Source organism: Gymnoscopelus braueri (assembly GCF_963280865.1).
Source record: "Gymnoscopelus braueri genome assembly, chromosome: 4".
Classification (NCBI taxonomy): domain Eukaryota; kingdom Metazoa; phylum Chordata; class Actinopteri; order Myctophiformes; family Myctophidae; genus Gymnoscopelus; species Gymnoscopelus braueri.
Genome location: NC_137605.1, coordinates 40,110,641 through 40,136,533, shown reverse-complemented (window position 1 = coordinate 40,136,533; position 25,893 = coordinate 40,110,641). Strand labels below are relative to the sequence as shown.

The 25,893-nt window shown below is 40.5% G+C and overlaps 1 protein-coding gene across 2 annotated transcripts in view; it reads left to right on the top strand.

Annotated features, from left to right (window-relative positions):
- The window catches only part of LOC308084403 (exostosin-1a), a 173,252-nt gene that overhangs the window by 40,727 nt on the left and 106,632 nt on the right, over positions 1-25,893 (top strand). Inside the window, exons 2-11 of one of the 2 annotated variants that reach the window (XR_013933083.1) lie at positions 2,190-2,283; positions 6,894-7,001; positions 7,326-7,445; positions 11,249-11,381; positions 12,545-12,663; positions 13,189-13,284; positions 15,008-15,097; positions 15,395-15,555; positions 16,689-16,860; positions 17,754-19,872. Coding sequence is in view for 1 of the 2 variants with exons in the window: in XM_080427053.1 (XP_080283179.1) it covers positions 2,190-2,283; positions 6,894-7,001; positions 7,326-7,445; positions 11,249-11,381; positions 12,545-12,663; positions 13,189-13,284; positions 15,008-15,097; positions 15,395-15,555; positions 16,689-16,860; positions 17,754-17,939 (1,279 nt within the window). In the remaining variant the exon portion in view is untranslated. Of the gene's footprint in view, positions 1-2,189; positions 2,284-6,893; positions 7,002-7,325; positions 7,446-11,248; positions 11,382-12,544; positions 12,664-13,188; positions 13,285-15,007; positions 15,098-15,394; positions 15,556-16,688; positions 16,861-17,753; positions 22,370-25,893 lie in introns of those variants that run through there. The other variant, XM_080427053.1, reaches the window with a different exon arrangement.

Here is a 25,893-nt window from a genome sequence, read left to right as displayed (position 1 = left end):
TTAACTTGCAGTACCCAGTCCCTATAAACTGTCTTATGCACTATCACACTAATCTCCCTCTCTATCTCACGTGCACTATCACACACACACACACACACACACACACACACACACACACACACACACACACACACAGTATCGGTGCTGAAGGAATTCCAAGCAGCTCCTTAATCCATGCAAGTGCTGACTGAGGCTTAGATTGAAGCATGGTAGTGGAGAGATGAAGGGAGGGTGTGAGGAAGAAAAGAGAGATGTTGAGACGTGCAGGTGAGGGGGCAGAGGGTTTAGAGACAGGTGGGGGGGCAGAGGGTTTAGAGACAGGTGGGGGGGCAGAGGGTGTAGAGACGGGTGGGGGGGCAGAGGGTATAGAGACGGGTGGGGGGCAGACGGTGTAGAGACGGGTGGGGGGGCAGAGGGTTTAGACTCTATTTTCGGCTATTTTCACAATATTTATCTGTGGAATCGGGGTGGGGTCCCCAGTTCAAATATGATTAATTTGGGGGATCGCGGCCTGAAAAGGTTGAGAACCTGGTTTAGATTACATTGCATGAACGCGCATGCATGTCCGCGTGTCTCACATCAAGTCACTTTTTGACCAATGCAGCCCACACCCCAAAGTGACTTCGACACCCCTGGTTTAGAGACAGGTGGGGGGGCAGAGAGTTTAGAGACAGGTGGGGCTCATGAGGGGACGGGGAGCTGCCCAGATGAAAGTACTTGTGCTTTCCAGGTATGACTATGAATCCCCTCAGTTATGTTGTCAGCTACACCGAGGTCATTGTGTAAATGCTTTGGTCTGGCATTTGTTGCATATAAAAAAATTCAATTTAACCTATTTAGCCAAATAAAAAAAAACGGTTTTAAGAAATACGTTTTCTGAAAAAAAAAAAAAAATCTAAAATGACAGATGCTTTCCCAGATTGAACGGTATAACAACGTATAGGCTTTCTAGGTCTGAATGGGTTAATATATTTCTGTTAAATGCAGGCCATGGACACCTCAGATATAGCCTACCACTCAATAATGGATTGTGACTGTCTAACCATAAGACAGACATTTTTACATTAGCAATTGTAAGCACAGACCCTCCATGTTTTCATTGATTTCGGGGATGTATTTTTGCTGACGTGTTAGTATACGTAGATGGATTCATCGGCTGCTTGTGTTTGCGAGATTGAACTTTCTCTCTGAGGCGTATAATGCAGCTCGAGCAGCTAATGCAAGAGGATGCTGTGAATAATGAAACAAAGTGAAGAGCCGTGTGCAGTCTATGCAGTATGTTTGTTGTGGATGGAATTTCAAGACACAGGCTCTATTCAAGACCTTTTGTCAATTCCTAATGTTTATATGTTTCCAACCTTCTTCCTTTTGACTGAAAATGTGTTTTTAAGGTGGTGGTGTGGTGATATTCTTTGCGAGGTAAAACCAATGTGCAGATGGAAGTAGTTAAGGTGTGAACTAGGGATGGGTCAGAATAATTGATTATTCAAATAATAGTTTTTGAGGATAAAAATCGATTATTAAAATATATTTTATTAATATAATAATCGAATATTCGTTATCAATAACAGTAGAATAATCGAGTCAGTCATGCACATCCCTAGTGTGAACCATAACATTTGTCTCTTCTCTTGTTGTCCCATAAACATGATGACATTAAGGCCTCAGATGAGGGGTTTCTGATGTGGGTGTGTTAGCAATATTCCGCTGACAATGTGCAAGTTTAACTAATGAGCCATATCTGACAACCAAAAATAATATTGCCTCCCTACCCCTTTATTTAGAAAACCATGTAGACTGGATAGGGAGCACTGTCTGAAAATTAAATGGCAATAAAAGTCAGTGTACTCGTGGTGGGTTGTCCCTTTCATTAACCCCACCTTTTTAGTCCTTTAACGCCACTTCTGCCAACTCGCTGCTGTATGTCTAACTTGCAAATCCATCAATTGTGCATAAACCACTTAAAACGGGTATTTCACTTTGAAACACTATTTGTCAACTATACACGTCAAGGGTTAAAGTGGTTAAGGCTTACCGCCCTCAAACTAGATGCCGAAGAGTCTTGGTCTTCACTCTAATTGGAGGAATTGAAAGCACATTGAAGATACTACTGTATTCCACAGTAGATATTCTGCATAATCATTGGATGATGTGTTCCTGATCTCCTGTCTTTTGCCATTTTCCTGTAGGTATGACTACAGAGAGATGCTGTACAACTCCACGTTTTGCCTGGTGCCCCGAGGACGACGGCTGGGTTCCTTCCGCTTCCTGGAGGCCCTGCAGGTCAGTGGTATACATACTGTACACAATGCATGCGCACACACAAAAGGATTTTAAGTAGGCCTAAATAATGGCCATCAAGCCCCTTGTGGCTCACACAAATTGTAATTAAGTCTGAATCAAATTTGTAGCACATTGTTGCACTATTATTAGAGATCAGTTAACTTTAGACTTGTGTATTAACTTAGAATGGAAGTATGATACAGAGGCAGAGCAGTACCTCAGCTGTGAAAGGTTTTGACCCAGTGTCACCTTGGTTATACAGTAATGCATAGAATTTGAAGATGGGGTTGAAAGTCCACTGTCATTAGCATCCTGGTCTTAAAAAGATGATGAGTTCTGGTTGGGATGTGACCTTCGTGCTGAATTGCTTTGGATCAGAGTCTCCTTCAGTGGCACTCTTTAAGTAAGGCAATGATGGTCAGTACTGAGGGATGGATAAAGTGATGATGATGTAGTGAGCTTTGTCAGTAGCTTGCACTGGTGTTGTGCAGCCAGTATTAATAGCTGTCCCTGACTTTGTGTTTTCAATGCCCCCTCTGCCATTTGATCTGTAGTTTGTCACCTTCATCTCTTCTTTTCCATTCATCTTTTTCTCTTCTCCACTTTTGTAATTCTCCTTCACTGGTGGGTATGATTTAAGTTAAGCCCATACATTCAATAATAACCTTTTAGGGTTATATGATATGGAAGATATTAGCAATGTGCAAGGTAACAGACTCAAATGAACTATTGTCCTTCAGACCTTTTTGGTGAGATTTGTTCACATTCTTCCCTTTATTGTTCACACCGCCGGCTTTTTGATATTACATCTCTCTGTCTCTGTCTCTCTCTCTGTCTCTCTCTCTGTCTCTCTCTCTGTCTCTATCTCTCTCTCTCTCCCGAGAATTTTAACACATGGTGAGATCAAACCGTAAGCACTGGAATGTGTCACAGACACACTTTCGCACGAGATAGCGATACACAGCATTACAATAAAGAAATATAAAAACGAGGAGAAAAAAAAAACCTGTGAGACGTGACACCTACCTAATTGGCATTTGAACATGAAGCATCCAAATCTCCATTACTAGTTCACTGCAGGGTCACCTCGTTGTGTTGACAAGCTTGCATATGAAACCACGGTGCTAACCACAAAGATGGATACATCGCCCCATCACATAAACCGTAACCACTCAAATTGAAAGGCTCTATGAGGAGATTGTGCAAGATCTCAGCAAAAGCTTAATCAACTGCGCCAAAGCTGGCTCTAACCACGACTAAACATTCCATCGCCATGACCTGGGATTATATTTAGATTTATTGCCAGCCACTGAACCAATCAACTTTATGAAGGATTATTATAAAGTGCCTATCGAATATTCCAAAACAATATTTGCCAGGACAGTAGAATATTCTAATTTTATTTTGGTCAATTATGCCCATCCCTAGTATTAGGGTATGGTCCTTTTTAAGAGAGGTTATCTGTTGTTTCAGTATTGCCACGCAATTGATTTACTAGCCCTGCCAAATCCTGTTCTGTATTCATATCTTTATCCACAACACAAATTTTGTCTGATGTGGTTCTTCATGTGCCTTCTGCTTGTCTTTAGTCATCCAGCTCTCTTTATGTCAAATTATTATTATTGTCCATTCACATGTTCAAGTTCTCACTGCCATGATCATAACACATGACACACACACACGTTTTATTCAGTGGAAGAAACGTGGGGGTCTTGGGCAGTAAGGTATAAATTTTTTTCATACCTTCATGATGACTTCCTGAAATTTCACCGGGGACAAGCTGCTGGGGATAGAAGTCATTGTAGCATGTACAGTAAGACATCGTCTAGCCTACAATGCTGTGTGGTAATATTCATTTAAAATGAAATGGAATCCGCACACTGTAAAAGTAAACTGCTCCCAGTCAAAGTTTATTAACGTTTTGACAAACAGGTTTTCTAATATGCAATTAGCCTACTTAGACAGGTTTTACTGGGTTAGTGGGTTTAAATACTTGGGGACCGTAGAATAACGAATAGATGGAAAATAAGTGCCTTTCATCCTTAGATTCAGCATTCCTTGCTGGAGGAGAGGACCCAATGACACTTGTTGCTGCTGTGGATATCGACACATCAGTGGCCTGAACAGAGATGATGTGTGGGGTGGCTGGTGTTGGCAGACTAGCAGTTGAATAAAATCATGTGGCTAATAAACTGTTTTCGTAGTTGGAAGAAGTCATCTAAAGATAAATAGGTGGCAATATTTTCATGATTCCATATCTATTTTTTGACGGTATTGAAAATCATACCTTTGGGAATCCTAAATACCCTGTGTACTGTAATACATGGATACTGCCCAAGCCCTCCGGCGCTATGAAAGAGTCGGACACATGCAAAGCCTCTCATATTTATTCATAGAATTTCATTGTACCCAAATGGCCATCTGGGTTTGCAAACAACAGGCAATCAAAAAGAAGCCAAGGCAATGAATCAAATTTATGGCAGTGCTCGATATTGGGAAGAAATTACATTATGCAAAAACTGAGAGGATTCTCACTATAATGGCTGGTTAAATATTTGATCATGGGATTTGACCAGTAATCCTAGATCAATACCATAGATATTGAGAAGCCTGATGATTGCATGTTTAGGTTGGCTATGCGGATGTTTGCTTACTAACAGTACATCCCCTCCAAATGTTTTGGGCAAATGATTTGGCTAAAGTGAAATTCTAGGGTTTTCTACCCTGCCTGCCATTAATCAGACAGTTATGTGTAAAAAAAAAAAAGAAAAAAAACTAACGACAAAAAACTGAACAAATGTTCCAGTATGTTCTTCAGAAAATATTTGCAAATGTCAGTCTCTGGCCTGAAGACACATTTTGCATGCCATTGCATGCCATCTAATATGTGGTGTAGAGATCAACTGTTTATACACTGGAGACTGGAGAGTTTGCCTTGGCCAAACACCCCAGGATATGTGTGATTTGTGTTTATTACAACCCTGTCATCTAGCTTGACGCCCACTCAGTGACTCATTTAAACGGCATAAGGAACTGTCACTTAGCATCTAGCAACAACCCTACGCCTTTATGCTTGCATTTGTGGACGTATGCATGTTTTTATAATATGGTATGTTGGCAGTTGTGAGTTGTGAGAGAGAAGGAGCGAGAGTGAGAGCGTGTACACAGTACACATGTGTGTGTCTTTGTACAGTGCATGAGTGTGTGAGTCAGTACATGTGTGGGAATTTGAGGAATTGACAGAGCAGCACTATGATGATTGCTTTGTGAGAGCAGATAGGTTGTGAAGGCAGGGCTCAGTTTCAGAAGGTTTGTGCATTACCTGATGACACTATGGTATTAGAACAGAACTGCACCACTATGATGGAGTGGGAGTGTGAGTGTGCAGGTGTGAGCATGTCTATGTCTATGCCTCTGAGGTGCTGTAGGTAAGTTTGGGGATGGTGTTAGCATTGGCAGTGATGACACAGACGTTGACATTAGCCAGTCTGCTAGGGACGTGCATGACTGACCAAAAGTTGTTTATTCTACTGCTAAAAATATATATATAAATATAAATAAATAAAATTAAGAAATATTTTAAATATATCTTTTTTTTAATGATTTCCTTTTTTTCAAAAACGATGATTTTAATAATCCATTATGCTGACCCTTCCCTACTGTCTGTACAGACTACAATTGGCCTACTACACTAACCACACTTAGCTTGCAGGAGGAAATGTGTGTTGGCTCTTTCTCTGCATTATGATTATGATTATGAAGATATTGTGCTGGAGGCACACCTTGAATAAAGACACAATGCTAAGGGTAAGACTGACGCCACAACCATCTGAAAGGAAAGTTTGTGTAACCTGTAGGTTCATGGGGCCCCTGACAGCACAGGAGAAGGTCTGCATGAAGTTGATATCAATGATGAATGCTTGGCATCTTTATTCTATCTGCATACTAGCTTCTATGGGCTCACTTGAGTGTGCCAATAAGCTAGAGGTCTAAACCTATGCCTCCGAGTCCTGTAGAAAGCTCTCCTGATTGGTTGATTAGCTTTATGTGTGTGTGTGGTACATTTGGGAGAGGCTGAATACATGGGCTGGACAGAACCCCTGAATGGCCTGATTAGCATGCTTTGGAAATCATGAAAGGTCCACACGGCTCCGATGGCATACTCCATGTGCTGTCATACCTTTCTTTGTTCTATCTGTTGTCATTTTTCTACCTGTATGGAAGAACACAAATTAAATGTCCAATGAGTGATGGCTTCTCAATCTGTGTCAAAATTAAGTGCTTGAAGATGCATTTCACTGGAGAATCACCAGGAAGCAGACAGCGCTCTCATCCAGCGGTCTAGACCACTTATTTAATGTGTCTAAGGATTTCTTCTTGTTGTCTATGAATAGAATTGTTAAATGTCACTGGCTGTCATTTCAGACAACAGATGTTCTGAGACATTTTATCTCTTTGTTAACCAACTGTTTTCTGTGTTTTTTGTTTGGTGTGTGTGTGTGTGTGTGTGTGTGTGTGTGTGTCCTCAATGTGTTGGTCCGTGTGTGTGTGTGTGTGTGTTCATCCTTGTGCTTGTCTGTTGTGTGCTGGTCTGTGTCTTCGTCATACAGGCAGCATGTGTACCGGTGATGCTGAGTAATGGCTGGGAGCTGCCCTTCTCAGAGATCATTGACTGGAATACCGCAGCAGTGATTGGAGATGAAAGACTGCTACTGCAGGTAAAAACCTCACAGTAGTTTTGGATAACAGAAACATAACAGAGTTGTTGCAGATTGCAGTTGCAGACAGTCCGTATAACAAGACTGTGTATTCATAGACAGACAAATGAATGGAAATGGTATAGAGGCATGAATGAACAACTGTCTCCCAAAGCTGAAGACAAGAGAGCCAATACTCCGATGATGCAGATCTTAACCTTAACCAGCTGATAGATAGACAGACATTGTCAATAAAACACCAGCACCCTGCGTGGCTTGAAGAGGAGTTTTTTTACTTCATTCCATGTGTCTGTCAACCCTTCCTGATGATGTCATCTGTCCCAGATCCCCTCCACGGTGCGCTCCATCCACCAAGACAAGATCCTGTCTCTAAGACAGCAGACCCAGTTCCTCTGGGAGGCCTACTTCAACTCTGTGGAGAGTATAGTGCTCACTACGCTGGAGGTATGTACACACACGCACACACACACACGCACGCACGCACGCACGCACACACACACACACACACACGCACACACAGAGAGATAATTAATCAGGACGAATTAAAAGAAGTAGAATAGTGCGCACATCCAACCCAAATCGGGTAGAGGTGCAGGACCAAATCAACTTATAATGGCTGCACACTGAATTAAGCTCCCTTAAACTTCCTTGCTGCTTTTTCAGATTTTTTAGAGGAATTACAATAGATGTCCATATTTTGTATGTCATTAAAAATGAAAATATCAGTTCCTGGGAAATGGTGCAAAACATCCTGGAATGAGGAAAAAGTAGCTCGATGCTATGCATACTTAGTCAATACTGCAATTTCAAGCAGCCCTAACACTCAACACACGCGCACACACACACGCGCACACACGCGCACACACACACACACACACACACACACACACACACACACACACACACACACACACACACACACACACACACACACACACACACACACACACACACACACACACACACACACACACACACACACACACACACACACACACACAATATGAACCCAAGATTGATTAATTAATTTATTTATTTCTGTAAAAGCACCCTTATCCCTGTTCAAATCACTCTACACTAAATAGCATGCAAGTGCATACTGTACACTTGTTGTTGGTTGTGATTTGTGATAACCACAATGATACCAATGTGGGCAAATTTGAAAACTGAGAGGGGGAAAATAAAGTGTTGTAATGTTTTTTGAGTTGGTCATTTATTCCCCCTGTGGCTTGGATATGATATCAATCATGTCAGTGGCTTTCCCCTGTCGGAGTCCATTTAACTGTATTCTGCTTGGTGATTGCTGGCCTCGCATACCCCACTTGGGCTAGAGTTACACACAGGCACAGATGAGAGATGAGAGACGGAGCATAAATTAGGCAGCGCTCTGTGCCGTCATATGCCAGAGAAGATAAATGGTCAACGACGTTTAACATTTGAATGTAATTTCACTCATGTACAGTTAAGAAGAGAAGACGAGACAGCCATTAAAATGGACAACGTGTTAAGTAATGTAAGCAGCCAGTAGTAAAAGTAGTGCTACTTTAAGTTGAGCCATAATTAAGCATTATTACATTTAGTGTTTACTGACTACAGTGCACAGCATGATGTTGTCCCTAGATAATGTTACACAGGCTAATCCCAGGGGAGAGGAAGTCAGGCTGCCGGAAGGCAGGGCTGGGATTTCACTGTCACCAGGCTAAAGTTACACCTCCAAGGAGCTGATGTTCGATCTGTTTACGTTCATAATATCTTGACCTTGTTCAATAAGAAAGATGGCGTGTTAGAGATCAGTGTTTTGTGTTCAGCTTTGGTCCTTATTTGGCTACTAGCTGGAAGTTCCTCTACATATTCTGGACCTCAACAAAGTATAGGTAAACCTCAAGTCACTGCTGGCTCTGTTAAAGCAATGTTGAACTTTGGTACAGTCTTGGCTTGTACAATTACCTGGGCATGCTAGAGGTCCAAATATTATACATCATCTTTATCAGTTGCTTTTTTACTCTGTGATAGAGGAACTTAAAGTAGTGATTCCATTCACTCATTGTTTGGTGAGAGTGGATCACACTTTTAGCAGATAAATAGAAGTGTCTGTTTGTCTTTGTGTCTGGAGATAATCAGGAGATAATCTTGCAACCCACTGGACCAATCACCGCCACATTTCTTGTGCACACTGCCAGTAAGCCACAGAAGTAACTCCACTGATGTATTTATTTATGAATTTTATTTTTGGGCGGTGTAGCCGCCCCTATAAGTGGGGTTGGGACACCTCATTAGTATTAGTTTCCTGCACTGTGATTGGCCCACTTGGCCCACTTTCCTGTACTGTGATTGGCTGACTCTATTGGCTGACTCTATTCAGCACTGTGATTGGCTAGCGAGACACATGATGACATTAACCCATTAATACCTGGAACGCATCTGTGTCACTTTAGATGTCTTTGGCTATTCAAAAATAGCAGATATACAAGCTCATAGCGCGGCACAGAGTGCCGCGCTATGAACTTGTAGATCTGCTATTTTTGAAAAATCGTGAAAAAAAAAAGTTTAAGATTTTTTTCCAAAAACTGTTAGGATTTAGATTTTTTTTAAAGAATCGCCTCAGGTCTTAAAGGGTTAATAACCTATAAATAAGATTATGGACTTCCAAAAATCTGTTTTTTTTGGAAGTGAGCTTCCATCACTATGATGACCACCGCCCACTTCCCACTGGGTGTGATTTTTGTCTCCGCCAGGCCGAAAGGCATGGCGAGAGAGTATGTTTTCACCCCTGTCCGTCCGTCCGTCCGTCCGTCCGTCCGTCCTGTCTGTGTGTTACCAGCTAATCTCTGGCACCGTTGGCCCGGTCGCTCCGAAACTGTGCACACACACTCCCTGGATGCCAATTCAGAACCATTTTTTCACATGGGCCTGTTATAGCGCCACCAGGAGGCCGATTTGTGCAAAACCCTTTTTTTTTTTACATTACTCCTACAGATTTTGTCCAAACGTCATGCAAATCGGTACACAGTATCTCTATGGTCATGTGATCAACACAAATTTGTCAGATTTCCCATATTCCATCCTCATTGCCTATGGTTGGCTTCCAAAGTTTGCAGGATTGGTCTGTTTTGAACAAAAAGCCTCAAACTATGCACGCAGCTTGCGATTTCCGTGAATTTTCACACGCACATTCCCACTAGGCCGAGGAAGAAATGCCACCCTGTTCACATTGGCCTGTTATAGCGCCACCAGCAGGTCTAATTTAGCAAAACACATTTTTGGAACAAAATGCCTCAAATCATGAATGCAGTGTCTGATTGCCGTGTAAGACCTAAGAATAAATGGCACCCTTTTCACATTGGCCTATTATAGCGCCACCAGGAGGCCACAATAACGTACCTGACCTGGCGGAGACCTGTGCTCCGAGGAGCACTTTTTCTAGTTTTAGATATGTTTTATAATTTAATATCATAATGGAAGTCAGAGGGGCTTGATCAGGCTGGAATGTTGCGTAAATTTGGAGTCATACATCACTGATATGTCATAGACACTGCTGTGATATATGTATTTTGTAATATATTGGCAGGATCCGTTTTCTATCCTGCCCAGGTAGCTATCCAACTCAAGATTCTACCAAACTTTTCGACATAGTGTTAATATCCTGAAGTCATTGTAACACTGTACACTTTTTTCCCACCTGCCAGCAAGGAGGAGAGTATCAATGCAGAGGTTCATGCCTAGGAATTATAGTATAAACATAGTTTAGTTAAGAGTCACTGTGCAGTTTTATAAAGGTTGAATCCTTATAAAGGTTAAAGTATTCGCCCTGGATTCGTTAGTGCATTGACTTGCCTATTGTTGTCTCCTGAGTCTGGATACAAGACACCATGCACGCATTACAGCAGCAAGGCAAGCTAGAAAACAGGTGTCTTTCTTGTCAGACACACAAACTCCCTCTTTGTCCCATTCGAAGTCAATGGACAAAGAGGATCTCAGTGCGAAGGTTTTTGTTGAACAGCAAATTCTTATTTCTCTTTGCTGTAATTGTGGAGCAGTGAACTGTCCTGCTCTAGCTTCTTAACATGTCCCTAATGTGGACATTTAAAATGGCTTTTTTAATTTTCATAATTTTCGAGAATAGTGAAAATAGCCGATCTACAAGCTCACACGTTGCATCTGCTATTTTTGCTATTCATTATACGACTCTTCATTTGTATACTTCTGTGACAGAAAATCTCTCTCTCTCTCTCTCTCTTTTGATAAAGATTATCCAGGACCGGGTACTGCAGCACACCTCCAGAAGTAACCTCATGTGGAACAGTCTACCTGGAGGCCTCTTCACCCTGCCTCAATACTCCACATATCTAGGAAACTTCCCCTTCTACTATGCCAAGCTGGGTCAGTGTCTCATGCATTGGTTCTCAAACTTTTACATTTCAAGGACTTCTTGAGTGTACAATTCATACTCGGGTGTAGTCCTGTACTGTCTTGTTTCACACTCTGTCCCGAACACACGCACACACACACACACACACACACACACACACACACACACACTCACACTCACACTCACACTCACACTCACACACCCACACACCCACACACCCACACCCACCCACACACACACACACACTCTCTCACACACACATGCAAATTAACCACTGAAATTAATACTTCTGCATACCTCATTAACGACACATGGTAATATTAGACAGCTTGAGGTTTTCATTCACCAGCATCGGCACAGCTGGCTTATGTCCACTTGTGAATGCTAGTCAATCGAACATGTGAAGCAGTTTGACATTGGAATTAATTATTTAAATTAATGTTTATTTATTCATAATTTGCCACAGAGAGGCACACCAATTACTTCTACCATGTTGCCATGTCGTACATGTGCCTGGGTAATTGGCCAGCTATGTGGCTTGTTGTTGACATTAGGACTGGCACCATTCCTTAACAAGCCCCAATTAAAACAGAGCAGGTGTACACAAAGTAGGCACAGCTTGAAATGAGCACAACTATACACATGAAAACACACAGAAATACACAAACAGCCAGAGGGGTTCTAGAGGCGTGATTAGAATTGGTCTTCTGTTTCTGCAGTGAACCAAATTAGATTGCAGCTGTAAAATAGATTTGGTAAAGTGTTGGAGAGCTGGCACTACTGAGATATTTGTCTCAGATGTGGCTTTGACGTTATGTAATCATAATATGTACTGTATATCATAATAATATTTTCTGATTAAGTAAATGTTTACTGTGTTTGATTTGGGTGATGCTAGTATTATGGACTTTGGAAATCAATACAGATTAAAAATGTATTAGTTGTGTCCTACTAGAAGAATTCTGACTAGAATAATCCTGGTTTAATTTAACAACACTAAGTAATTAGTGTTGTGTCTAATTGGCATAACACCAAGTCCAGTATAATGTGTATCAAAATGTTTCTTGTGACTAAAGCTGATTCAGCAGGAGCCATTTTCCTTCTTTCTTTTTCATGGGGAAACAAAAACATATTGTCTGATTCTTTCTGTTGTTCATTCTTGACTGTCTTCCAGGTATCAAGCCATACCCCAAGTTCACAGCTGTCATTCATGTGGTTACGCCACTGGTCTCTCAGTCCCAGCCAATTATCAAGCTGCTCGTGGCCGTGGCCAAATCCCAGTACTGTGCTCAGGTGATTACACTCACAAACTCTGCTGATACTGTCTGTGGTGGTGAGGGTGTGGAAGCCGGTGCCTGCTGTGTGTGACGTCATTGTTAAGGTGGATCTCCACATGAGTTTGTGGTGTAGTCACGCTCAAATATTTTCAGCAAAGACACACATACCACATTTAACCAGAACCATAGTTTGGCTTGCTATTTTCTTTTACTTGAAGTTGTCAAGGGTGTGGCGAGTTCTAGCTGTGTTGTATCTCTACATGGTGAGCCTGAAAATGATATAGTCGCTTTAGCAGGAAGAACCTTTCTGTTCACATTCCACACAAAAAAAGAGCAAAAAATAACTATTGTATATTGTTTGTATTGTACATCTAGACAGATATTGCAAATGCGGACTTTATTCATAGCTTTTCCTTTGACACATCAATTAGTGGACATACATAATATAGAGATGTTTCAGATATTATTGACGGTACCTACTTTGTTGCATGGCGGTATCGCTCGCCAAAAATAAGAGCTTTTGAAAATTCCCTGTGTGCAGGTGATAGTGCTATGGAACTGTGACAAGCCTCTTCCTGCCAAGCACCGCTGGCCTGCCACTTCAGTCCCTGTCATTGTCATAGAGGGGGAAAATAAGGTAAAAACAACAGCTTTTTGTCCTGTTTCCCATTGTTTTCTCCTGACATCAGAGCCGTTTTTCTGTCCTTCACACATAACATAGCAGTTAAATCCATGAGGTTACGCAATAAAGAGTATCTCACTGAATAACAACAAAGCAATAAGCAACAGTGGACCAAGTGCATAAAGATCTTTTAAAATTTGAAACCATTTGATGTTCCGAATTTCCTTCCTAAGCTGCCAAGAGTGGATGGATGTTGACATTCTGGATTCTTAGGGATAGTTTATAGAGAAGCAATGACATCAAACTAGGACACTACACGCCGTTAAACTCCACTCCTGATAAACGATGTGGACATTGTTTACAGTGTTAGTGTCATTGTCACTTTAACTCTGACTGGGTGCTGTGAGGAGCATTAGGATGTGAATAAAACTCCACAAGCCTCCCCGTTTTAGTACGCATGATTGTGCATGATAATGACACAACTTACTTTTAGTCGTAGGGAGAAAATCTCATTTAAAGTGTCGCACAAGCTCATAACCCACCCAGAATAATGCTTGAATGAGCACAATATTGGTAATGGGTGCATAGCACAAAGTCACTATAAAACAATTAAACAAATAAACTTGCATTTAATGGATGCAAACATCAGAGATGGGTGAATTGATGAGGCATGGTAATCGCTGAAGTCAACAAACGCTGGGCTCCGTAATGACCCAGAGAGTTGCAGCACTTAATTAACATGTAGAAATAAACACATTAATGACTATAGGGATAGAACACCCACCCAATGTTAGTTGAATAGAAGGGAAATTTAGATAAGTATGCAGTTTGCTAAAATTGGAAATTGCCCTGCAAGCCCGGTTTCATCTGAAGCTATTTGCATAGATACACATGGAGAGGCGGGTTTCTTGGGGCTGATGGGAATAAACATGCCAGTGGAGTTGCACATTCGCTCCACTTATAGATTTCACATCCAAACATTTTGGATGTCATTTGGCTGTCATTTGTCATGTCATATCATTTTATGTTATGTTGACATTTCCATATTTGTCAGGCCTCCTTTTAACATCATATTGTAGAAATATTAAGTGTTGTGCTAATCATTCTGGATGGACTATGTATAAACTGTAGATTTACTATTGTATGTACTACAGTATATGAATAGATTTAATAGATTTTTTTTACATGGTAAAATAGCCCCTTTTAGGTGTGTGTGTGTGTGTGTGTGTGTGTGTGTGTGTGTGTGTGTGTGTGTGTGTGTGTGTGTGTGTGTGTGTGTGTGTGTGTGTGTGTGTGTGTGTGTGTGTGTGTGTGTGTGTGTGTGTGTGTGTGTGTGTGTGTGTGTGTGTGTGTGTGTGTGTCATAGCCTGCAATTGGGAGTTTTGCAAATGACAAATGCAAGTTGGCTAAATACTGTTCTGTCTCAACTATTATGGGCAGTCTGTCTATCTGGAGAAGACGATGTTTCATTTATCCTTGAGTAGCTAAGGGCAAGAAAAAAAGAAAAAAAAAACATCTGTTGAATTTCTGTATATAGTAGTATGTCATCAATGTGTTATCTTTTTTCCTCTGTGTGTTAATAAGCATGTGCAGCAGTTGTATCTAGTTTGACCGTATAATGTAACCGTCTTCTGATCAGTGTTTGGATCTATCATGTATTGCGCTTTTTGTGCAGATCCAAATAAAAGAGTGTGTGTGTGTGTGTGTGCGCACGTGTATTTGTTTCACATTTCTTCAGGTAATGAGCAGTCGGTTTCTGCCCTATGACACTATCCCCACTGATGCTGTGCTCAGTCTGGATGAAGACACAGTGCTCTCCACCACGGAGGTCAGAAAACTACAAATTAATGACTAAGTGTATTTACTACACAATATCTCAGTCTTTTGTTCAGATTGATAAAAATGTGTTGGGAAATAAATCATGGATAATATTTATTTTTTCTATTTCTTTCTATTTAATTTAAAGGGGGGGGGGGGTCTGTCATAATTTCCCAAAGCTTCTATTTGCAAACATAGGTGGGAATTTGTAATGGTCAACAATTGACTGTCTCCATCATCTATCTCTGTCTCTCTGCATGTCTCTCTTCCATCTCTCTCTCTCTCTCTCTCTATTTCCGGCTGCCAGGTGGACTTTGCCTTCACAGTGTGGCAGAGCTTCCCAGACAGGATTGTTGGTTATCCAGCCCGCAGCCACTTCTGGGACGGCGCCAAACAGCGATGGGGCTACACCTCCAAATGGACCAATGACTACTCCATGGTACTGACTGGAGCCGCTATCTACCACAGGTACTCCTCTCATCCTCTATTCTGTTCTGTTGTTCTGTAATCTTCTGATACACAATGGTCTATTCCAGTGGTTCTCAACCAGTGGTCCTTGAGGGGGTTCCAGGTGGTCCCCAGCTAAATGATGGAGAGTTGGTAACCAAATGGACCCTTATAGTCCCTTATAGATCTTTAACTCTTGAGAGAGTGTAAAATGAATCTGGTTTCATTTTACTCTCAAGGGTTAAATTATTGTTAAACAACTGCATTACTTAATTAAAGAATTGTTATTTTGATCAACGTTTGCCTGTTATGTCTCCTATGGTACCAACATCAATACAGCATGGAATTGTGGACAAAATCGTATCCAACGATAACAAAATAAGTCTTGGGTCTGAGAGTCTAAAATCTCATCAAACGGTGGTTCTGTGGCTCAAATGCCGAATAAATAATGGACCTTGATATGAAAAGGGTTGAAAACCACTGGTCTATTCCATTGTTTCTCAACGTCGGGTCCGGGGAACACCAGGTGTCCAAATGGACCCTTATGGGTCTGTAACTCTTGATAGTGCGGGTCCATTTGGTTCCATTTGTTCACTCTCAGAGTTTAATACACACTGAGGATTATACGTTGTAGATTGGGATTGTATCAAATGGGGGGTCTTTGAAGTGAAACAATTTGAGAATCACTGCTCTATTCTATTATGTTTGGTCCTGTTCTTTTTCACTCTGTTCTATCCTCTTCAGTTCTATTCTATCCCGTTCTATCATATTCTCCTCCGTTTCATTCTGTTCTATCCTGTTCTCTTCTGTTTCATTACGTTCTATCCTGTTAAGTTCTATTCTATCCTGTTCTATCATATTCTCTTCTGTTTCATTCTGTTCTATCCTGCTCTATCATATTCTCTTCTGTTTCATTCTGTTCAAATTCATCCTGTTCTATTCTGTGTAATCTGAGTTTCCAGAAGCTCTCGCATAAAAAAGGGATGATATTCTGTGTTATTCTATCCTGTTCTGTTCTGTTCTGTTCCCTTACTCTGAATGCCACTCCAGCCCTCCTTTAAAAGCGCTACATGATGTCTCAAAACCGATGTCTTAACACTAGTCTCCCATTTCTTCATATATTCATTCCACTTCTCCTTCTCCCACCTGTATAGATATTACCACTACTTGTACACCACCTACCTTCCCGCCAGTCTGAAGAGCATGGTTGATCAGATGTCCAACTGTGAAGACATCCTGATGAACTTCCTGGTGTCGGCCGTAACCAAGCTACCGCCCATTAAGGTCACGCAGAAGAAACAATACAAGGAGACCATGATGGGGCAGGTGAGATGGTTGATGTTGAACTGGTTCACTTTGTGCTCTCTAAGGGTGTCGTATTGGTTTTAATGGTTGGTCATACTCCTCAAGGAAAAATGTGTGAAATCTTTGTGTTGCTAACAAGATTCCAGTAGAAGAACCGTGGGATGTGCTATATCAAGCTCAAATGTAAAAATCCCACTTCAGTTTCTGATGACTAACTAATGTGTAGGTTTTAACAAAACACTTGGATGTAACCTAGTGTAATTATTTAAAAGAAGAAGGGGAAAAAGCATGTTGAGTCTCTGTATTGCTGGCTTGAGTCGGTGTGATCAAAGTCAATGCAACATCGACACCCAATGTCATCTTGGCAAGTGTATTGCCACATATTAATGTCACAGACTTCTACATTGTGTTGTTAATTTCCCACAATCATACCCTCAGGGTGAGGTCATGTGACACTTGCTTGTTGTTATGGCTTGTGACATTCAAGACAAGAGAGCAACCCGTCACTAGTAGTGCATGTCACTGAGCAATCAGGAATCATCAGTGATTGGTGAATTGAAATTGAAAGTTGTTTTCCTGCTGTGTGCCTTTCAATAAATAACACATGAATTATCACAATGGATTCTCAAAGGTCAGAATAATTATGTAGTGCATTATTCATCATGTTTGTCTCTCGCTTCCTTGCACTGTTTATCCCCCCTGTCCTCTCTCCATCACCCCTGTCCCCTGTCCTCTCCATCTCTCCTCTCCTCTCTCATCACTCCTTCCTCATTCAATTTCCTCTCCCAATTCACACTGCTCCTCCTCTTCCCTCTCACCCCCCACCTCTCCCCATCTCTTTCTCTCATACTGCATCTTTCTCTCCTCCCCATTCAACTCATTCTGCTTTCGTCTCCCATGTCTCCTGTCCCTAGACGTCCCGAGCGTCTCGATGGGCTGACCCGGACCACTTCGCTCAGCGTCAGACCTGCATGAACAAGTTTGCCAGCTGGTTTGGCAGCATGCCCCTGGTCCACTCCCAGATGCGGCTCGACCCGGTCCTCTTCAAGGACCAAGTGTCCATACTACGGAAGAAGTACAGGGACATAGAGAGGCTATAGCCCGCTGAGCCCCCCCGCTCTCTGGACACGGCAGACATGGAGCGAGGAGGGCATGCAGACAGACACACAGACCCCCTCATTCCCCGATTAATAAATACACGGGACGAACGAGGTGCAAGGGGAGAAGACAGTTAGAGGACATCACCTCTACTGCTCTCGACTCTCCCGTTGCCTCCCTCCACTGACGTGCGCTGGTCGAGGTCAAATGTGACCTCAGCAAACCATGGTGTGTTAGGCTGCTGCAAAGACATAGCTTGTATACTGTAATGCACAATGCATGTCAGTCACAGACAGAGACCAGAAGACTATAAACTGGGGGGCTCTGTTATGACTGAAGTAGTCAGAGAGTCGGAGGTGGATCTAGAGGCTGCAGCAGACCAGAAAAGACGGTTCTTTTCTGTACTGTACACTATGCACAGATTCATGAGAGAATTTGCTGCCAGAATATTAATGATAATCATAATGATGAGGATAACACTATTTTGGATGTGTTTTAGCTATTTTTTTATACAGTGAATGAATGCCCAGCACTACTCTCTCTGTATTGTCTTAATTCATATAAACCAATGGCGGGGAAGGTGACGCCAGCCCGTCAGCCACATAACTGAGCTGCGATCAATGATGATCTGAAAGGAAATTCACAGTGCCTCAAGTTTAGATAATGTTTGGATCTGGGAGTCCTGAATGTGACTCATCTTGCTGCTTCTCACTGACTTATTTTTGTTTGATCATGATTTGCCATTTTTTCTTTTATAATGAGTGAATTCTTTGGATATTCTAGGACATTTTCAATTCTTCAGATCAATGAGAGCGCCCCCCTCCCGATCTTTATTTAGTCTCAAACGAACAAACATCAATTAACTGCCATTCTGATCAAAAATGTGTATTCTTTTTCAAGCATCGCTCTGATCCACCGCTTTGATGAATCCCTTCCGCAAGTTTAGTCAAAACTCATTCACAAGCTTCTTTCTAGCAACTAATGTGCATCATCATGTCAGTAAATGTATTTATTTATTTTGGGGTTTTGTTTTTAAGGATATAGGTGACCAGTTTGACCTGTATTTGAATGTGAGGTCACATGAAGTAGGATACCATCATGAGTTGCCTTGACTGAGGGAGATGGAGCTTGCTTGTTGAGGAGCCAAACCATAGCTGTTCCGTAACAATGTTCAGAAAGTTGGGGGGATGTTAAGGATTTGGGTCACGGTTATCAGGTTTTTTTTTCTTTTCATACTATAGACCCCATTTTAATCTAGACATTGACAACAACTTAACAATAAAGAGAACGTGAAGTCACACCATTGAAAGTAATAGCGGCAAACCTCACAAGATGGCGCCACCTGTCCATTAGGGGCCACCATGTTGTAAGGTGCTGCATCTTCTCCTAGCCCAAGTTGAGAAGTACTAGTGACTTACTAGCTGTGGGCATGAAGGCTTCTAAATTTCCTATACATGGAAAATAATATACAAGAAGCAAATGCAGAAAGAGACATTGTTGTCATAACCAGACAGACAACCAGTATAACATGTTTTATCCACTTAGCATGACCACACTGGGAAGGATTTCTAGTAAAGCATGTGTAATATCCCTATGTCCAACTATCCTTCACTTTATCTCCACCAGGAGATCATGCGTTCAGCCCAGTGTCTGTCTGTCTGTTTAGGTCTGCAGCTAATCTCACATACTATTTAGGCCAATCAGTGTCATTTTTCTTGTGCACACTAACAGCAGGCCAGGAACTTCAATTCTCTAATATTTTTTAAAGCGGTCAGCAACTACATATGTCTTTTTTTCTTTTTTTTTTACAATCGCAGATCAATCGTCCCTCCAAGCTATGGGGTAATGGACCGGAACTAGCCAATTTCAGACATGCACTTGGACAGTGCTTTTGCATGAACAAAAACATACTCCGATTTTAAGTCATTACAGCAAGTTTCGGCATATATTCTTTGACTCTGTTTGACAATTTGTCCTAATATAGCCTAATACAGCGCCGCCTTAAAACCACAGATGTAGAGCCGAACAAGCATGCTGGATTTGAAAATGTTTTGTGTGATCTGATCAGGACATGGACATCCATACTTAATTTAACATAAAAACAATTCTGTATGTGTATGGGCTGAAAGACCCATCTCTCTTTCTACATGTCATGGGGATTGGGCACACACAAATACACAGATCTCTTTACTGAGTCTATCCTGGCATCTCATCCTACATGCCATTACTTTCATTTTTATGTACAATTGATTGTGAACTTGTGTAGCGGAAATGTCAGTGGCACTAAGGTTCTTACTTCCTCTCACGAAAGACTTGCGAAGCAAGTATTGGGCAGTAAAAACTTGACATTTACATTTCAACCATTCGCAACCTTTGATAATTCATTGACACAAGGAATTATCAGACATTGTGCGTTACAGAGAAATTTTAATGACCTTTCTATTCAGAAATATGTGCAAGATCTTACTGAGACTGTAGCTGGGAGGATTGTGCAATCATATTGCAATGTATTAGGCTATAACATTTGTCCCAGTGATGATAACATGCCAACGTTCTTTTTCAGTGTGTTCAATGTCCCAAGATGTGTCTCCATATAACCTGTCTGATCTGGTTGCACCCTGATAATGTAATCAGAATCCTTTATGATATCCCTTCCCCCATTGCCCTGTACTGTTTCATACTTGCGCACAACCCAAAACATTGTTATCACATGCCCCACATTGCCCCGGACAAAGACAAAGATGTAGAAAGGTAGACAATGGATGTGTATGAGACAGAGGAGAGAAGACGGACAGTAGTCTTTTTACAACTGTTAATCACATGCCACATTACTCTTTAATGGCTGTAGGTAGAAATGTAACTGCCTACATCACAATTATTAGGGCATGGCACCTGGCAGAGATTTGCACTCTACTGAGTGCACTTTACTAGTTTTGTTTTTAAATTTTTTAATTAATGTTTTTGTATGTAGTATAGTAGAACCTTACTTATCTGAATCTCAGATATCTAAACTGAGAACCTAACATAACTGAACAGGCATGGAGTAAAATATCCAGCAGTGTGAAAATATGATCTATTTAATTATTATGCCTAATTTTGGAAAAGTAAACTCTTTGATTTCAAGCAGACAAACAGTGCATTTTGAAGTTTCATAATTACATTTCTTATATTGGTGTTTTTTTTCCCATAGGGGTTTAACATTTCCTGTACTATATCTCATATTCAGCATTTGGCACAGATGTCATGTTCAAAAGGCAAATGGGTTCATAATGATTGTAACATGGTTTTTAGCATGCCTGAGAGATCATATATGGTGTAACAGCATTTCATTAGAGGTTGCAACAGATTACAGTATTCTGAATGCCTTGCACCACTTCCATTACAGAATCTTATGTTTCCGAGTTTTAACTTTGAATTAATTGGTTTTCCTCAACATTCAAGCTCTTTTTTTCCTCTGGTCTTAATATGTCATGTCATATCAGGTTTTCAGAAAATGTTAGATTGATAGATTGAACTGCAGTGTGCACCCATGTTTTGAAATTATCCAGCATCATCAAGTTTCAACTAACTGCCAATGGAATATCCCTATAAAACCAGCAAGATTTGTATAAAAGCTTACCACGGCTTCCCTGTCACTTCCTTTGGTACAGTAGTTCTGATGTGTGTATTTACATAGGATAAAAGAAAAGTTGATTTTTTTTCTCTCTGAGCATCGCTCCTGCTCCCTTTTCCTCAAGTTGTGCCAATAGATCATTTATGGTTTGCTTTCTATTTGCTTTGTGTTTCATCCCTATATGATGAATGCTATGCATTCCCATATTTATTCTGTTTATTTTAGTAAGAAAATGTTTGTGTGTGTATGAGACGGACAATGTATGCGTGTAAAAGAAACAAAGGCAAGGGGAATGTGCGAATGTACATGATCATATGCATGGCAAAGGAATAGAGAAGGAAGCTGCGTGGTAGTTTCACTGTAGTACAGTATGTGTTGGCAACAGATAAACAATCCCAGTATTACTAAGAATAGACATTCCAAACCTCTCTGTTGTAGGAACATTTTGGGGGATCTTGTTTGGCTGAGACATGCATACATAGTTACATACGTACATACATACACTGGCTTGTATTACTGTACTTTGTCAGGACCAGCCCAAAAGTCACCTCGGAAGTTCCAAAACTTCCACTTATCTTTACAGCATAGAAATAACAAATAATACAATTACAAACTTGGTATTTATCATACAGTTTACTTCATTTCTGCCTGCTTCCTTCACTTTCCTATGTAAGTGCAGACCTAATTTTTATGGAAAGCAAGAGGAAAAATCTCCATTTAAGAAACAAACAAAACAAAATTTTATTAAAAGAGAAATAAAAGATTTGTTATAAATTGGCTGTCTTTTTGTGTTTTTGTTCTTATGGGTTGGAGAATTTTGTATTAATTTTTTTTAGAACCTTGATTTAAGGTATTTTTTGTGGAACAAATTAGTAAGTTGAATCAGAATCCATAAGCAACATTCTTGTAATAACTGTCCTTACATATGATTTGAACTTGCACTTGGACTGCAAATAATTAAAATTATATGCAGCAAAAGGTATAGCTGCATACTCATTTCCATAGATTTCAAGGCAACAAAGCAGCACCTTCATTTCCCCTCTCGTGGTATCATTCAGTCGTGTCTTCTGGGGGTCCCTGGCACAAAACATTTTCAGATGGGTGGTCCGCGGCCAAATGCATATCATCTTGGGGGTCCTTGGCACGAAAACGTTTGAGAACTACTGATTTAGAAGGCATTTGTAGAATCGGCCTCAAGTCTTAATGGGTTAAACTAAATAAGTTATATGATGGTGGTGACACATTGTGAGCTTGTACTGTAGATTGGCTATTTTTTGGCGAATGTCATAGATTAAGCATTTGACTTCTCAAACCTACTTAACGTTGTGTAAAGTCAGATTTATACTGTACTTAGTTGCACGTTGTATGCCGTAAATGGCAGATATACAGTACAAACTCACAACGCGTCAAATTCGTGACGCGTTGTGAGCTTGTAGATCTGCTATTTACTGAGCACGACACCGGCTTAAGGGTTCAGTACTGCACACCACAGTGGGAGAGCCAAACTAGATGATACCTTTAGCATCCACGTTGTGTGTCAACTGTGTCCCTGTCAAATAGCTGCTGTGTTGACATAAATCTGTGTCAGACTCAGAGTGATTGGTTTAGACACGCTTCATAAATAACAGCATCCATCAGGGATGATCCCATGGAGGCTGAGAGCTGTCATCTCAGCATGAGTGGTACAGTACTACTGTAGAAACCCCCTACGCAAAGGTCACACTCAATGGGCAACAAATATGCTGTCACTCTCATGAAGTAAGAGATGGTTATGTCCTTTGAACATGAAGCATTTTTTTTTAAATTTGAAAATCATTTAGTTTTTATGTGCCCATCTTGTTTTTAGCAAATAGGCTATGTATTGGGAAGCATTCAAAATTGTGAACATTTATTTCTTATATTAATTTGATTGTTATTAGCTACATAGGTTCCAATCTGGGAATGCATCATGCAAATTGCTTTTTTTTTAGCAAATTGAAATGGACATTAAAGGAAGAGAGATAGCTACAGGTACGGTAGGTGTAGCTGGTGCAGTGGTAATGTGTCTCTGCTGAGAGTGTACAAAATGTCCATTTTATTAAATGTGTACACTCTAGAGAGTATCAAATGGATAAATTAACACTGCGGACAACAATTAAGATAAGCAGATAAGGTAAAATATTGCATAGAGAGAAGCTAAAGATGACGACCCACATACAGTGATTTGAGTTAATCAGTTGAAAAATAAATGTTCCCTTGAGGTCCAGATTCAAGTAAGAAAAGAAAAGTCAGTAATTTGTGTTAATAAAATATGTGTTTTCATAATCATAATCTTATTTGCATGATTTATTTGTGGATGAATCTGAGCGTCTCTATTCTGCAGGGCTCTACAAGCAGGGTGCCAATGCTCTTCTGTACTGTTGTGTTGGATTAAGCACTCTGGCTGTGGGCCAAATGTCCTTCTCTCCTTATCAACCTTCGCATCAGACATGATCTTATCATAGCATGCTAACTGAGTTGTGATGAAAGACCCAGTCAGCCAGAAGACGGGCAAAGAGAAATGGGGTTTTCCAGGACTTGGCAGAGTCAGACTCAACTGATTTCTTAAAATGATTCATGTTCTGAATTTATTACACAAGCTAGATATATGCAGTACATGGCTTTTGATCTCCACCCTGCTGTGTTTGTTATGTTTGCATGAATTCTCCAGTAAGTCTTGTTTGTGTGAACTGAGTGATGGGATGGCAAGATCAGAATGAATTCATAAATGATTTATCATAACACGTCAGTAATTAGAGAAACGTATACCGTAGGCCACTTAACATTTGTGGGGTTTTATGCATACTACTTGAGCAAATACTGTGTATCACTGATGACACGTCCACTGAGGCACATACCCAGTGGGCTTGTGCCTCTGTGAAATTGCAACTGTAATAGATTTTGCTGACTGTGCCTTTAATAAGGATACTATTGATGTTTTGGAGAGAAATCCAGGAAAGCTTGTATTTTACAGGAGAGAGAGAGATAAACCCTGTGGTGTCATAATTGAATACATTAAGATTAAAAACATTATAGTGATATTAGCCAGAGACCAAATTAATTTCACAGGATTAGGGGAAGCTATAATTCATCTCACTTTATTTGCATAGATAAAAATCTCTCCTCTCCTGTGTGTCTGCCTGTGTGTGCAGCATATGTTTATGAGTGTGTCTTTTGCTAAACCCTAAAGACTAGAATACTCAGTGTAGTTGATTAATTTCACCCATCTGTTGCGAAATATGAATATACATCCAATTTGGCACAGAGATGATCAGATGCTAATTTTCGGAGACTGAAACCTCATTTATATTTAGTTGTGTGCCATGTGTCTCACACAGAAAAGAGTAGGCTAGATCTACAAGCTCACAACGTGTCACAGCACAACGCGTTGTGAGCTTGTAGATCTGTTATTTCCGGTACGAGACATGATATGCAACCAAGTTTAAATCAGGCTCTACCTTATGTACATTTAAAAAATAGCCTATCTTTTTTATATATTATTTTTATTTACTTTTTACAACAATTCATTTACATACAGTTACAAAATTCAGCACAAAAATATATAAACAAGTTTACAAAGTTCATTATCTTCATTTCATTTAATGTCAAACCCCCAACCCCACCTAGTACAAAGACTAACAATACATGATTCTCTTCTCACAACTATCCGCATTTGCATAACAAGCATGAAAAAAATAATAATAATAATTTAAAAATAATAATAATAATAATCCACAACACTCCAATACATTCTATTTTTATATGAGAGTGCAAGTACTGATATCAATTAGTCCATTGCCTGACCACAAATCTTTTGGAAATATAATGGTTTTCCTTTCACATAATACATAATTATTTCTGGGGTGCAATAAGATAGGAGCTCTGCCCACCATTATTTAGTCAGGGGAGAAGTTTCAGATTTCCAATGACGACACAGTATACACTTTTTTTGCAGCAGACAATAGAATACATTTATTTTCAAAGGCATCAAAATTACTTAGCATTGTGACATTTCCCAAGATAGCTATGCGGGCATCAGTTGTCAAGTGTTTTTCAAGAACTTTGGATAGTTGGTCAAATATAAGTTTCCAGTCGTAATTTAGCTCCTGGCAATTCCAAAACGTGTGGATTAGGTCCCCCTTTCCATGCTGGCATCTAAGACACCAAAATAGCCTATCTAAACCTAAACCTATGCTGGAAAGTGTCACATTTTGGCATGGAATGGGTTTGTATTGGGGAAAATTCTCTGAGGGCATAAACTTCTTCCTGTTATATAGCAGCAGACAGCAATCAGCAATCTGGACCAAATTATCTTTCAAACAGAT